This window comes from Anopheles moucheti, chromosome 3, assembly GCF_943734755.1.
Source record: "Anopheles moucheti chromosome 3, idAnoMoucSN_F20_07, whole genome shotgun sequence".
In the NCBI taxonomy this organism is placed as follows: domain Eukaryota; kingdom Metazoa; phylum Arthropoda; class Insecta; order Diptera; family Culicidae; genus Anopheles; species Anopheles moucheti.
Genome location: NC_069141.1, coordinates 68,754,404 through 68,769,628, shown reverse-complemented (window position 1 = coordinate 68,769,628; position 15,225 = coordinate 68,754,404). Strand labels below are relative to the sequence as shown.

At 45.3% G+C, this 15,225-nt stretch overlaps 4 protein-coding genes and 1 non-coding gene across 6 annotated transcripts; 3 read left to right on the top strand and 2 right to left on the bottom strand.

Annotated features, from left to right (window-relative positions):
• Positions 1-403: 403 nt before the first annotated feature.
• LOC128303539 (uncharacterized) lies at positions 404-3,340 on the bottom strand. Its single transcript, XM_053040522.1, has 3 exons — positions 3,252-3,340; positions 2,673-3,165; positions 404-2,601 (listed from the first exon to the last, which is right to left on the bottom strand). The coding sequence occupies exons 2-3, from the start codon at positions 3,149-3,151 to the stop codon at positions 996-998; spliced, it is 2,085 nt and encodes a 694-aa protein (XP_052896482.1). The 5' UTR covers positions 3,152-3,165; positions 3,252-3,340; the 3' UTR covers positions 404-995.
• Positions 3,341-4,069: 729 nt separating this feature from the next.
• On the top strand, positions 4,070-4,857 carry LOC128301246 (40S ribosomal protein S13). Its single transcript, XM_053037627.1, has 2 exons — positions 4,070-4,350; positions 4,451-4,857. Exons 1-2 carry the CDS (start codon positions 4,141-4,143, stop codon positions 4,694-4,696), a joined length of 456 nt encoding a protein of 151 aa, XP_052893587.1. The 5' UTR covers positions 4,070-4,140; the 3' UTR covers positions 4,697-4,857.
• A 2,019-nt stretch (positions 4,858-6,876) lies between these two features.
• On the top strand, positions 6,877-10,252 carry LOC128300573 (kynurenine 3-monooxygenase). Its single transcript, XM_053036686.1, has 7 exons — positions 6,877-7,143; positions 7,558-7,627; positions 7,721-7,960; positions 8,085-8,172; positions 8,961-9,615; positions 9,678-9,839; positions 10,081-10,252. The coding sequence occupies exons 1-7, from the start codon at positions 7,054-7,056 to the stop codon at positions 10,231-10,233; spliced, it is 1,458 nt and encodes a 485-aa protein (XP_052892646.1). The 5' UTR covers positions 6,877-7,053; the 3' UTR covers positions 10,234-10,252.
• A 438-nt stretch (positions 10,253-10,690) lies between these two features.
• LOC128301589 (2-acylglycerol O-acyltransferase 2-like) lies at positions 10,691-13,993 on the bottom strand. Of its 2 annotated transcripts, none has more exons than XM_053038155.1 (6): positions 13,713-13,993; positions 13,482-13,643; positions 13,313-13,410; positions 13,107-13,238; positions 11,553-12,094; positions 10,691-11,469 (listed from the first exon to the last, which is right to left on the bottom strand). In XM_053038155.1, the coding sequence occupies exons 2-6, from the start codon at positions 13,611-13,613 to the stop codon at positions 11,312-11,314; spliced, it is 1,062 nt and encodes a 353-aa protein (XP_052894115.1). In that variant the 5' UTR covers positions 13,614-13,643; positions 13,713-13,993; the 3' UTR covers positions 10,691-11,311. The 2 variants fall into 2 exon arrangements, with proteins under 2 accessions (XP_052894115.1, XP_052894113.1); XM_053038153.1 differs by having other exon boundaries at positions 13,742-13,993.
• A 768-nt stretch (positions 13,994-14,761) lies between these two features.
• On the top strand, positions 14,762-14,858 carry Trnay-gua (transfer RNA tyrosine (anticodon GUA)). The gene is made up of 2 exons: positions 14,762-14,798; positions 14,823-14,858. It is a non-coding gene; the product is annotated as a tRNA-Tyr (tRNA).
• Positions 14,859-15,225: the final 367 nt, after the last annotated feature.

Sequence of the window (15,225 nt, the reverse complement as noted above, 5' to 3'; positions counted from 1 at the left end):
CGCTATAAGATAGTGAGTTCGTCGTACAGCTCTCGTAGAGCTCGTCGTTGTAATGGCTCCTCCATTGTCCTTTCACACATCCTTCTAGGCCATAAATCCTTCTGAGCATCTTTCTCTCGAACGTGGCTAAGAGGATTTTGTTAGTTTTAGGCAAAGTCCATGCCCCTAAGTCGTATTTGAGTACTGGAAATATATAAGTTCTATAAAGTCCTGGCTTTTCTTTCCTTGCGACAGGTCTTTTGTGTGGAGAGGTCTCCTCAGACTGTAGAAAGACCGGTCGGAAAGTCAGCCTGGAAATGGGGTGTTCCCGACAATATGGACTCCTCAAGAAATACTCAATAAATTTCTTTCTTCAAGGTCCGTTAGGACAAATCAAATAAGTCGAATTACTTACTGCTAGACATTTGATTCACATTTCTATTCAACATTAGGTCCATATGGATTTATATTCAACTGTTATGTTTCAATCTCAATCTCTTCGCTCTGATGCGAAGTACTTTGTCATTTCGTTTGATTGCATGTTTTGTGTATACTAAAAATACAAGCGTGCGCGCATGGTATAGTGTGCATGTATACAAGGACACGGTTCGGTGCAAACAGTGCAGCAGGAATAGTCACTACTCGTACAAGAGAGACAGAGCGGAAAACTGGAGTGGGAAACTGTTTGCTTCTGTTGGCTTATTGCCACCTCAAGACCCGTATTGGCCACTTACACCCGGCACTTCTTCCCAAATCTTACCAAATTGCTATCATTATCGTCTGTTGGACTTGTTTTGCTTATCCTATCTTCACTATTATTAAGCTGTACGGGTTGTTGGTGAATATCGGCACCCTTTTACTAGCCTAGTGCACAGTGACAATCCTATGAGGAGAAAAAAGGAAACGAACGACATTGATGTAACGTAAAGCTAGTGGAACGAGGTTGGTATGAGATCACAAAATCACTTGTTTTTTTTGGAATGCGACCTTCCTTCTGCTGGATGGTCACTCCTTCTTTAACGATGCTTGACGCCATCCGACTCCTGACCGGCAGACGGAGTGTACAGTTTCGGTAGCTCCGACTCGAGCCGCAACAGCTGGACGAACGTCTTCAACTTCATGGTCGCTCCGGGTCCAACGCCGACACCGGCTCCCATCCCGTCTGCATCGTTGGTGGCGGTTTTGACGAAGGTCGAATAATACGACACAAGCTCCTGCGAACCATCGTCGTCCAGATCGGCGATTAGTAGCGAGTTTTCCTGATAATTCAAATCGGGCTGGCAGAGCACCTCCGCCGGATCGCCGCTGATCGTTTCGCGGCAAAACTGGATCACATTGCTCTGGCTCGTGTTTTCGATCTTGATGTAGCTCGAGTTGAACACGATCAGCTTGATCGTTTCCTTGAGGTAGCGCATGCGCGTGCGGAACACACCGGACGGGCGGGCCGAGGAGCTCGATTGGTTTTGACCCCGCGCTGACGAGGATGTTTTCGAGATGGCGTCCAGCCCGGGCGGCCCTATCCAGGGCTGCTGATGGATGAAGCGCTGCTTGCTATCGTCATCCCGCGTGCCGAACAGCGCGCGCTTGAACCGCGAGCTACGGTTGTCCGGATCACGCTGGCTCCACTCCCAGAACTTAATCACGAACCCGTACATGGTGGAACGGTTATCGGCACCGAAGTTGGAGAAGCTTAACCGTACCGGTTGCATGCCGTACAGCTGGCGACCGGATACGTTCCACAGCAACTCACCGGTGGACTCTTCCGTCAGCAGCACGGAGGTGGAACAATTCTCCGGACATTTACCACGATTCTCCACCACGAGCTGTTTGCCACCGACGTTTGTTATCGTACGCTGCTTCTCGGTGTTGCGCCTTTGGCCAAAGAATTTGTGCTGGGGCAGATCGGTGGGCATTCGTCGAACCACACGCATATCTAGCGCTTTGCGATGTATGAGCTTGTACAGCTCGGGTAGTGACTTGGCTTTCTGCTGTTCAGACTTTTCCTTGACGCAGTTAAACTTCACGTTTAGTTCCTCGTCCAGCATGAGCTTGTGGACGTACAGACACTCTTTAACTGCGTATGAATCCCCGATTGTGATGCCCTTCCGACCAGATATCATTACCAAACGGTTGTGTTTGGTCTCACTGGAGCTGGTCACGAACAGCAGATCGTACACGCCGTCCCCATCGACGTCCGGTATAAGCAACGGGAAGTCGAGCATGTCGTTCTGCTTGCCACTGTTGCTTCGCTTGTTGTATCCTTCCGCGTGCCACAGCCACTCCCCGGACAGCGGATCGATACACTCTAGCTGACCGTACTCATCCAGCACCAGACAATCTGGTGCACCGCTACGATCCGCATCGAGCAAGGTGCAATCGATACTCTTCGGTTCGTTTATCATCTGATCGTACCAAGCGACCTTGCCGGAGCTACCGACCAGGGAAATGATGCCGTTTCGTCTTCTGTACGACTCGTCAAACTCTGGGAACAGCTTATCACCGCGGTACATGAAGACGAGGTTCTTACTCTTACCGTGTACACCCTCGACAACGTTTATCACACCCTTCAGTTCGATTTTCTCGTAGTTACGTATCCAGTTTTGCGTTTTTACCCGTTCCGCGCTGGAAGATGGAAGTTTTTCGAGTTATGAACAATCTGAAAAGGCGACAAATTGGGCCGAGTAATAACTTACCGTGCAGGACAGGACAGCTCATCCGAACACGGAATAATCCAAAGAAACACTATCACCGCAAGGAAACATATGACCAGCGAAGCCACGAAGCAACATTTTCTCGGGAAGGACATTTTGTGATCCGGAATCGATACGGCCTCGTGCAAAATGGCCACATTGTCCGCGTGAAAGACGCCACTGGCATCTTCCACATCACTCGGGCTCGGTGGATAACCGCCGTTGTACAGGGTAGCACCACCATTTTCGGTTCCTGTAGCCGAGCGAATCTCCGCCACCGGTCGTCCCTTCATACCGTTCATCATGATTGCCGTCACAACACCGCCGCTCCCACCCCTGGTACTTCCGCTAAACGTGCGTTCCGATATTCGGCGGACTGTTACTGTGGTGCGTCGCAGTAGCTCTTCTTCACTCTCAGAATCGGTCAGTGTCGTCTGTGGAAGAGGGGAGTATATACCACCGGACGAATCACTATTGGGCATGCTATGGAGAGACACTGTGGCATGCGAGTAGGATGGAATCATGCAAAAGTTAATTAATCGCCTGCGTTAACGAGTAGATTAAAGTTCGTCCTTTCATTACCGTTTGGAGACGTGCGAATCTTGTTCCCGGGAATGTGCTCCAACAGTGATGAGCGAAGTGTTTGTGGCTGGGCTGCACATTTACGACCAGCGATGTGGTTCCGCTGGGCAGTTGTAGACCCACCCCACTGACTCCATCTTCACCCGTGACACGTTTTTAATCCCGATCGAATCTAATCAAATTTAGGGCTTTCCCACAAATGAACTTGTTTATTATTCAAGGAATCGAGGACAGTGCAAAGCGATGGGACGATTGTTTTGCTGTGTTTTTGCTTTTCCTGACAATTTTTCCGATCATGCGTGGAAACAAAAATTTGAACTCCTTCTTGTTGTTTTCTTTTTCCGCGAATGAATTGTGCATTCAACTGTCGAATAATAGTGAAACATATGGGACAAATTAAAAACATTAGCTGATTGTTGCTAATGGTGTATTCGATGGATATTGGCTCCCAATGTCTTTTAAAAATATTAAATTGTAAATGAAACAATCAAAAAGGAAGCCAAGTTTAATTATTCGCGCGCCTCTGAAAAGGCCTTTTTAGTGCGATGGCCCTCTAGCTGTGGAAATGCGAACTAATCATTTGCACTGTTCATTTTGAAAATCGCATGGGACTTACAACATAACAGAATTGTAAAATATGTTTTTTAAAACAAATACACAGCCGGAATCGTTCCCAGTAACAAATTTACAAAAGTTTGTGGAAGAAAATAAAAACCTGTTGACACACTCCGTTTGACAGCGCAACTGTGACGAGTGATGTCCCGAAGGGCCGCCCTATGTGCGGGAACCGTGCCGTGTCATAAGTTGACGTCTTCCTCCATCTTTCTTTTTGTCAAAGTCTCGGTGAACTAAACACGCGGTGCGAAAGCACGAATAAAAATATCGAAAAATGGGTCGTATGCACGCTCCTGGTAAGGGTATTTCCAAATCCGCGCTACCATACCGTCGTTCCGTGCCGTCGTGGCTGAAATTGAACGCCGATGATGTCAAGGAGCAGATCAAGAAGCTCGGCAAGAAGGGCATGACACCGTCGCAGATCGGCATCATTCTGCGGGATTCGCACGGTGTCGCTCAAGTGCGCTTCGTCAATGGCAACAAGGTTAGTTTGGCTTCCGGCCGGCAAATGTCGTCGGCCGTATTTGTGTTGGGATCGGATGCTACAGAACAGTGTATTAATGTGCAATGGTTTGTTGTTGTAGGTCCTGCGTATCATGAAGGCCGTTGGCCTGAAGCCTGACATTCCGGAAGATCTGTACTTCCTGATCAAGAAGGCCGTATCGATCCGCAAGCATTTGGAGCGTAACCGTAAGGACATCGACAGCAAGTTCCGTCTGATTCTGATCGAGTCTCGCATCCACCGCCTGGCCCGGTACTACAAGATCAAGGCAGTCCTGCCACCGAACTGGAAGTACGAATCGAGCACTGCTTCCGCTCTGGTTGCCTAAGCAGGAAAGTGGGAAGTGAGACCCCCGGCGAAGAGACAGACAGACCGGTGTGAAGGAAAGAAAAATGCATTGATGGTCTGATGATGTTCAACTTCAAAAGTGGGATGTTGAAAATGTAATAATACACAGCAGCTGGCATCTGGACGGAGTCAGTTTCTCTACGAAGAAAGTGTCGATTGTTCTTGGCGAAGCCGAAAATGCATTTCAACAGTTAGTTATTGATGTTCCGTCGTAGAAGAGTGGTTGAAAAATGGTTGCAGGTATTGTTATGATAGCGTCCGGTGATGTTGTTGGTGTTAGGGTGGTCAATTTTGTAATCGATTATTAACTTGAATCAATCGTCAACTTAGCAAAGGCTTTCCTTTGTATATGTAACAACAGGTTACATTTCCAAGACTCAACAACAAAGCCGTTGATGTTGAATATTGTCTATTATCAATGGAATTTACATACAGCACAGGGAACATTAGTTTTGCGTAACATACACAATGGATGTAACGCATCGGTGCTATATGGTAAATGTATGATGGTGTACAGAAAGGTTAGTCCTTAATCTGATTTTAGGTTTTTTTTTTGATTTTAGTCTTTTTGAAAGGTTCCAATTGTCTTCGAATTAATTTGCTCCAGCTCTTCCTAACACTACACCTTTTTTATGTCATCCCTGTAACAAAGCTGTTTAAATATTTTTCCGCTTAACTTTTCGAGTATTTGCCGAAAAAACATGCTAAAACCTGACCGATGTCACATACGGCGATGCGTATCTGCGATAAGACCAATCGCCATGGATCAACAACAGCACGTCGCTTCGCTCTATGGGTCGTGATCCTCCAGTAGGTTTAGCGAACCGTGGATAATCTTTCCGGATTGATCACCAACGTTTCGAACGACAGTAACATACTGATAACCAAAACAGTTTTGGTGCTCCTATGAGTCAACCCCTATATACGATCCACTAGACATTGTGATAAGAACGGGCACACTCTAGATTTGTCTGCATCTCGTCTAGTCTGGCGGGCGATGATCTCTGCTGCTGTTTAACGCGTGACAGTTGCAGGAGACCCTTCTTGATCTTATCATCCGAAGAAAGCGTATGTATGTACGTATCTCTCACTATTCGTGGAATTTACCGTCGTTTACAACGAAACAAGCATACTGTTAAACTATTTCAACCAATAGATTACACTCTCCAGCAGAGAGCATCTACGTGACAATAGCGACGGGGGTACTTGTGTTGGATGATAAACGGTAGCACATGGCACCAGTAACAATGCATACAGTCAATAGGCCATTTATTAGAGCGCTGTAATCCGCTGTAAGATTTTGCTAAGAGTTTTATTTATAACTTAACTTAACCAAACAAAATGTCCGTTGGAACTTTCCGGTGACTTTCTTTGTTGGCATTAGGGAATATTGTGATTAGTGCGTATCGTATGCCTCATTAAACTACACAAAACATTTTAATCATCCAAATTATGCATTGAGCATTTTTCCCATAAAAAAAATATTTTCCACCATGATAACACCGTAACCAATCAGGCGTAAATAATCTGTATTAAAAAATGTATGCACATTGATCCTTTGTGTGTGTTACCGCTACAGTGTAGTTAGTCCGACGAACCACGTGTTTTTGTTTTTTGTAGTGGATTCATTTCATTTTAATTAACTTCCTTCGCAAAGAGTAATCAAACAAAAACGTACAGAATCGTGTTGTTATCACTCCCTTTCGTCAGGACACAAAAAAGTTATCTTCCTCCTCATGCGGTTATTGGTAGGGAATGGAATTTTCTTTGCAGCTTACGGAGCTAATGTTACCACTAGAAACAGCGTTTGGCATCGTATTAGCGGCACGCACAAATACCCCAGCAGTGTCAAAGGAATGAAAACTATTGGTAACGTGATAACGGGCCCTGCCCCCCTCATCATGTTCTACTAAGCTTTTGTGCCGGCAGCAGCAGCAGCAACGTGATGAGACGCATTGAAGGAGAACCAGCAGAAGGGACTGATTCGAGTGCCGTGCAGAGAAAAGGTACGAAAGAGATAGACCACCGCAGGTTGAGCAGCAGTAGCGTGAAGATAGAAGGAGGAGGATACGGCAGCAGGACGATCGAGTCGCGTCGAGGCTTTTTCTGTCCAGTTTGATACGGCGCTGGGTTCAATTCCATTCGGGCGCTTGACCGTGCTGGTTCTTCGAATTGGTACCCCAAAAAAGGGAGCCACGTGTAGTGTAGGTGTGTCTAGTATTTATTGTTTGCGTCCCAGTCAAGGCAAAAGCTGTTTGTCGTCTATTGATCGTCCATTGCAAGAGCAATTGTTTTAGTGAACCTTATTTGTGTGAAGTTGAACGATATATTCGCAAAATGGTAACCGCTAGTGGCCAGTACAAGCGTACAAACACCAATGGTATGCAGCATCAGCCACTGGACGTGGCCATCGTTGGTGGCGGATTGGTAAGTATTCCCCTGACAGGTTTTAAACAACAAATGTGTCGAATAGAATTTTTATTTTGGAAATGTTTTTTTTTGAATAATAACTCATTTGTCTATAAGCATCTTTCGCATCTTTGTTAGCTTCTTGGCTTTCTTGTGCGTTCCAGAACATTTGTGTGTGTTTTTTTGTTACAACTAAATACCATTCCTCGTCGGCCCGCCTTATCAATTACGACTTTGACGGTTGTTTGGCGGTAAAGTTCTTCTGGAAGTAATCTTGCGCCTATTTCGCAACATAATGCGATCGATTCACCGTCACACTGACCGTGGTCAATAGTGTTTTTTGGGCCCCAATCCGTTCGGCTAGAGATAATGGCGAGCGGGACAAATGATAGTAACTACAAATAATGTATTCTTCTTTTGTTCCTTTAATAGGTTGGCTCACTGTTGGCATTGCATTTGGGTAAGAAAGGGCACGAGGTGAATCTGTACGAATACCGCGAAGGTAAGGATTTGGAAAGTGCACACCATTGTGCATGGTTCTGGAATGTAAATTATTTTAAAATTAACCTTTTTTTTTGGGGCGAATGTTTTACAGATATACGCACCGCCGAATTGGTAATTGGACGGAGTATCAACCTAGCCCTGTCGGCCCGTGGTCGGCGGGCGCTGGCCGAAGTTGGGCTTGAGGAAGCCCTGCTGGAACACGGTATACCGATGTCGGGACGGATGCTACACGACATTCATGGCAACCGGAAGATTGTACCGTACGATGCAAACACCAACCAGTGCATTTATTCCGTTGGCCGCAAGCATCTGAACGAAGTGTTACTAAATGGTACGTTGTACAGCCGGGCCGTTGAGGCAGCAGGGTATTAGGTTACAGTTGTCGGAAACTATCGGTTTCCACCGGTTGGGTACAGAGTTCTAAGGTTTCTTTACCTCTTCTGTTTTGCTTACAGCGGCCGAGAAATACCCGAACATTCACATGCATTTTAACCACAAGCTGGTCGGCGCCAATTTGGACGAAGGCAATCTGTCTATGGTTGAGTAAGTAGCAAACATGTAACCTGCGGGCATTGTACCTTGAAGGAATTCTTTCCATTTCTGGAGCGTTCCATGAATTTTGACGATTGCTTGAAATTTATGTCAAGAATACCCATTTAGAACCATTAGGAGAGAGAGCTTCCGATTGTGAAGAAGATGAACGTTTAACGTACGCGTTTTATATGCCTCACGTGTTTTCTCCAAAACTGATGATTGAAGTCTTTTCTGGACCCCCCATGATGGCGTGATAGAATTTGCTACCGTTTATAAATGACACAATCTTCAATCATCGCATGTATCGCATCAAGATCGTGCCTGAAGATGTCTCGATAGTTAGCGTTGTAAGAAAGCAATCTAATGTCACTCATTATATTTGTTGGACGGTGAATTGTCTTTCATTGATTGTTACGCGTACGATGCGGATGCTTCTTATCTGCTTAGATGATTGCAAGAAACCCCTATTGAGGATTGTTCCGTGCGCAGTTGATGCATTCGGGGGTTGTAAACTGTCCTCGCCAGACGGTGGGTTTTGCAGGTAGTTGTAGATTCATTCAGAGGGATTTCGTTATCTTGAAGAGTCCTTTAATCATTCGAATTTTCCCTCTGACTCATCACATGCATGTCTATCCAGCAAGTATCTTGAAGTAGTTGGAAATGCCACACAAGTGCGGATTAAGACAAGTACTTTTTTCATACTGCAGAATACCTTACACTCGAACTACACCATTCGCGTGACATTCGATTGGACCAAAATAAATAATTAAACCTCTTCCACCCGCCGTCACTTGCAGTCCGCTCACGAAAGAGGTGAAGAGCGCCAAGGCGGATCTGATCGTTGGATGCGACGGTGCGTACAGTGCCGTCCGGAAGGAAATAGTCAAACGGCCACGCTATGACTACAGCCAGACGTACATTGAGCACGGCTACCTGGAACTTTGCATTCCGCCAAAGGCTGATGGAGCGTTCGCGATGCCGCACAACTATCTGCACATCTGGCCCCGGGGACAGTTTATGATGATTGCACTTCCCAACCAGGACCGCACCTGGACCGTGACGCTGTTCATGCCGTTCACACAGTTCCACAGTATTACCGATCAGGACCGGCTGCTCGAGTTCTTCCGCCAATACTTCCCGGACGCGATCGAACTGATCGGACGCGAGCGACTGATAAAGGATTTCTTCAAGACGAAACCACAATCGCTCGTGATGATCAAGTGTAACCCGTATCACGTTGGTGCGAAGGCACTCATCATTGGTGACGCCGCACATGCGATGGTACCGTTCTATGGGCAGGGTATGAATGCGGGCTTTGAGGATTGCAGCGTACTGACGGAGCTGTTCAACAAGTACGGTGCTGATCTGACGCGTGTCCTGCCAGAGTTTAGTGAGAAGCGCTGGGAGGATGCCCATGCCATCTGTGACTTGGCGATGTACAATTACGTTGAGGTAAGGTCTATTCCGTTTGGGTTTGATTTTTTTTACCGTTCTGGATTTTCTTTCTGTTTTAGATGCGAGATTTGGTCACCAAACGTTCATACCTATTCCGCAAGAAGCTGGACGAGCTGCTGTTCTGGTTGATGCCGAACACTTGGGTTCCGCTGTACAACTCCGTATCCTTCTCTCACATGCGCTACAGCAAGTGTATTGCCAACCGTGCCTGGCAAGACAAGGTATGTTTGTGCAAAATAATGCGCCAATTTGCGTGTGGCTCTAGTGAGATTAATGAGAGGCAATGGCATCGCTTCCATTTCGGACGGCGGAACAGGTCAATCATTGCAAACGATCGTTAATTGCACCAATTGTAAATAGGCTGCCCATGCACATGTCATGCCAAAAAGATCATCCATTGAAAATGCCCACAATCGTATTTAACTCTGATAACGGTTTCTGCATGTGCTTCTTTTGTTGCAGATTCTCACACGCGTATTGTATGGCGCTTCATTTGCCTCGATCGCAGCTATCGGTGGTTTGTGTTACCGCCACGTGACCATGGGTCATCTCGAACAGCTATCGTCGGCAATCTTATCCACGTTCCAGCTACTGAAACCGAAAACAAGCGTTTAATAAATGCATAATATTTACAATACACTAGACATATTCTTCTGTTGGTTCAACTCAATTGCCATTTGCAACCTCTGCTTCTCGCAGTCAAGACTTACCACGCTTCACCTATCTTTGTAAACATGTTGATCAGTGACCAATGTTTTGGACAAGGTTGATAGCTCGAAGGCTTCGCACATGAGTTCCGGAATTGTTTCTTTTTGTTCTACAACTTTTGCTGTTCTTTCGGAATGCTCAGCTCGAGTTACTAAAAAAGAATCCTTATCATGAGCAAACGTTTTAAAACGCAGGAATAAAAAGAAAATAGCTATTTTGTTTATTTCGCTTCAGATGAGGTCAGGGGCTAACTGTTCGCGTTCTCAATCGTTTCTGATAGTTATCAAACACGTAACAACATACTTGCAGAAATATCCATGGAATTAGTTAATTGTGAAAAAAGGAGACAAAATCTTCACACAAGTTATGATTCACATTCAAATTTATTTTCACAATCATTCCTTCTTTACCGTCACATACAACTACTAATTTGGCAATAATGGGGGAAAACAGACTAAAGTGGATACATTTGTCACCAGTTCGTTTAGTATGCTATCCTATTCATGCTTAGAAAAAAAAACGAAGAAAACCCCTTTTTTCACCCAAAAATACATCCCAAAACGGAAACAAATAACAAAAAAAAAACACCCCAATAAAGGATACAATTAAGCCTAAAGGATTTAAATGCTAACACACCCAGTTCGCCTAGTGTTTCCTTATGCGCTAGTAATTGACTCCCAAACCTGGACAGCAATATCACCACAAACTGTGTGCCAGATTGGTTCTTAGGTATCGAAGAGTTACGGTTTTGTCTTGCAGTCTCAATCCTTGCTTTCCGAATGGCAAACGAGCTCAGCTCGCTGGTGGGATCGTCCTATGTGTTGGCCATTAAAGAACAATATTCACGAGCGCCCTACGTAAGATGTTGCAGCGCAGGATCGTGATAGTGTGTTTCTGTCTCTCGCAGTATCCCATACAGTAGCTGGCATACACATTACGTTGTGTAAGATCCAATGGAAACCTTGTTTTTGTCTGCTTTTTAGTTTTACTCCAGCACAAGCTTGACGTTCTTGTGATCAGCAATGAAGCGTGATTTGTTAGTTTCGAACAAATTCTCCAACTCGCGGCAGAATCGTTCGTGCACCTCGTTTACCTGCTCGTTCGTAGGGTCGTCTATCTGCGACACCTCCACAGGAGCACCGACTGCAAATACAATTCAACATTAGCTTGATGCGCAATTGTACACTGCTACCTTAATTTGCTTTGATGGAATTACATCTACTTACCGACTGTATTCAGGGGCTTCCGACGAGGAATCAACCCGTAACTGTACTGGAAGAACCCACGTCCCACGAACGCGGCCGGTGCGATACCGGTCGTATTTTTGACGAACTCTTGGAACCGGCGCAGCTTCGAACCGGGTGGGTTCGGTGGCTGGTCGAACAGATCTACCTCGCCGAACGTCATGACTGGCACGATCGGCGTACCGGCCTTAATCGCGAGCTTACAGAATCCCTTCCGCTTGCGCAAGACTAGCGTGTAGTTGTTCGGACGGCAGTGCAAGGATTCGGCGGCACCACCCACAACAATTGTCACTGCGTTTGAGGTAAAGCCATCATCATTTAACGGGTGGTCCGGTTTGTTCGATGCCTTCAGCAGGCTCAGAATGCTGTTCGGGTTTGCGGACACCAGGCCCCAACTTAGCAATATCTCCCGGAAGAAGGGTATTACGAAGTGGAAGTTCAACGTCACTGGACGGGAACGAATTTTGGGAAACTTTTCATGGAAGCCGGTTGCATTGGTTGCGAAATTGATGAAAGCCCCCAACCTGGAAGAAATTGTATAAGAAAATCAGTATAACTAGACTAACATAAATTAAGCTTATGAAACTAAATATGAGCACTAGTCCTTCAAAAAACGTTTAGTGCATTTCTGAGCAAATTAACCGGACTATTTAAAATTCCGACGAGTAAAGAGTTTACAATTGTGTGGTAAACTTGAGGCACCTCAGAATTTGTCAAACATTAATGAATTCAAAATGGCTCTTACTAGCCAACATCCTGCAAATTTAAACTACTTAAGCTCTAGTGAATCATGAGGATGAGATACCGTACGATCCAGGGCTAATTAGGTGATTTTATGGTTCGTCTGTAACTGCAATGACTCTAGTATTATTCGCACGGCATCGAAGAATTTCTGATATTCCTGCTGCAAATCAATATCAGGAGCCAGTTGTGCCTGATAAGCGAGAACATAATTCAAATGAGCTTTCAAATTAAGAGGTCTGATAAACGGGGGTTACAAATGTAAGCTGCCAGTTCCTTGCACCCAACCAACCTAAGTCTGCACATTAATGTTTCGAGATCTTTGCCGGTCATACCTGAGATTATCGCGGCTGAGAAACAAGCCAATCGATAAAATCTCCTATCCCCAGCAGTACACCGATACGATTTGTTCAATTACGCACGCAATACGAGGTGGCGTTATCTTCCACAATTGAAATCTCCCACAAATCGTGGCCGTTTTTGGTTGTAAACAAAGTCAACCGCTTGACACTTTGGACCCTTTGGTGGGACCCGCACTGGAACTTGAAGCGAGAAGTTTTACTATACCAGCGAGAGGTCGCGTATCTTATCAGCGTTCGATAGACGATTGCTCGCTTCGGTACCTCCTCCCCAGTGCTCGCTCATCTTGAGCTTTGGGAAGGCTCAAGAAATTGAGTAATTATTTTCGGCGTAATAACAGCGGACAGCGGAGCTAGGTGGGGATCTTTCAGCGGCTTTCCAGAATGTTTAGCAACGCTCCTATGAACACGGGTTCTATTTATAGCGCATACTCACCCTAGAACGCCGTGCGGAAAGGCGGCAAATAAATAGTTCCGGTTAGGATCAAGATCGACCGTCTTGTGCAGCTTCGCCGGGAAGTAGCTCTGGTAGAGCTTCCACCAGAACAGATCTCGCCACCATTTTACTCTGCAGAATACAGTTGATTGAATTACAATGTGTAGCGTACGGGCCCGTAACCTCAACGTTGTAGCCCTACTTACCCCTGTCCTCGGCCACCGTTCACTGTGATCTTTCGATCCGTATAGATGAAATATCCGTAGATGACACATAGAGTTTTAATAAATAGGTTACCCCAAATCTAAAGCAAACACAAAACAGGTTAGGTTGGCTTGTGACATGCGGTTCCACGAAGGTGTCGGCAAGGCTTACCAGAAGGACGAAGTACGATATGAGCATTCCCAATTCACCGAATAATATTAACCACATCCACAGGGCAGTGGATAGAGTCTCGAGTCGTCGCCGCATGGGCACATTTAATGGGGCCCATTCGATTTTACCCATGTTGATCTGTGTAAGCTCCTCGGTTTATACCTGTGTAGGACGAGTAGTGACAAAACCATGTGATTATCCTGATGATAGCCTAGTTGGAAGCTGTTGTACCAATTGCGAACTGGTCGAGAAACACTTACTAACACATTAAAAAAACACGTAATACAAAAAAACACAAACGTCGCTGCACAACAGGTTACAGATATCGTTTAGAACAAAAAAGGTGTGCACCGGGTGTTCTCGCGTGGTATCGGGATCAGCACGGGTGCAAGGTTAGAATGTGACTGCACGCACTATTAGAGCTAGCAATCGCAGCAGGCGTGTGCTGTTGCTAACACTCCTCCTCTAGCCCAAGATCTGGAGCAGCGTCTACTCCGTTTGGTGTCCCGAGTGTGTACTGGCACTAGTCGTGGTATGTCAAAGACACGCAACACAATCGTAACTTTCGGTGGTTTCGGGTATTTGTCGAATGTATACACAAGCACGCGCGTTATCAGGCTCGCTTGGTTTCCCGAGGGGAACTCGCTATTTCAATTGTATTTTTCGACCACTAACGCAACTGATAGGAGCAGGTGAACTCAGCCGCGATAAGCTTGAGCCTATTCCTTTGACGATGCATTGGAATGAGTGATGAATTTGATTGTGTCTGTAAGACAGAGCTGCATCGCTGTAATGCAATTCCGTGCCTTAGCAGATTGATTTCGACGGAAGAGCAATTGTATTTGTAATTGGTGACATTGGATTTGTAATGTACGTAATATGGGGTCCTTCGCAACAAACAGCCAAACAAAGATCCACTTTACCTTGACCCGGCGACAACAGTGGGGCCGAAATGGTAGCAAATCGAGATATAGCGTTGATTTGATAAGAGTTCAATGAGCACATGCCAATTGCATAATCTAGTTTTATATGGATGTAATTCCATGTGGGAGGGATCGAAATCCGAATTTCCTGATTAAAGGATTTCGATTCTGTATCTTTGTACATTTATTTGTAAATTATAAATTAGAATTAGTACATCAAAAACTTCCTCCTTAATGTGGTAATAGTTAAAACAATAGATAAGTTTTCCTCTGGCAAAGGACAAAACAAAAGACTGTTGTCCTTAAACACAAAGCAACACGGAACACGTATGTTGATTAGCGACCAATCAATCATCACCTTCGATAGCTCAGTTGGTAGAGCGGTGGACTGTAGAGGCAATGAACATTGATAATAGTGATCCATAGGTCGCTGGTTCAAATCCGGCTCGAAGGATTCAACAAAATGAATCTTTTTTTTATTTCCACTGTTTATATACGATTTGTTTAAAATAATGCAATTTGCTTAACACCTTGCGATTGAAAACATGTTAGGCACTGTTCCCCGTTTTATTCCTTGGGATAATAATTGCTTGACGTCAATGTTCGCTTGCCGCGCACGTGACTGTTTGGTGACGATCTTTTTTCCGATGTTTCAGAATTAAAACCAGCCATAAACCATCACTCAATCGCTGTTGTTTACTGTGTTCGCAATATATCCTTGTTCAGTGGAAAATGGGCAACACACATAACAATACACGAGTTCACCACCTACGGGTGGGAGTTCTAGCGTCAACACTCACATCCAACGGGCGGCGCGAATT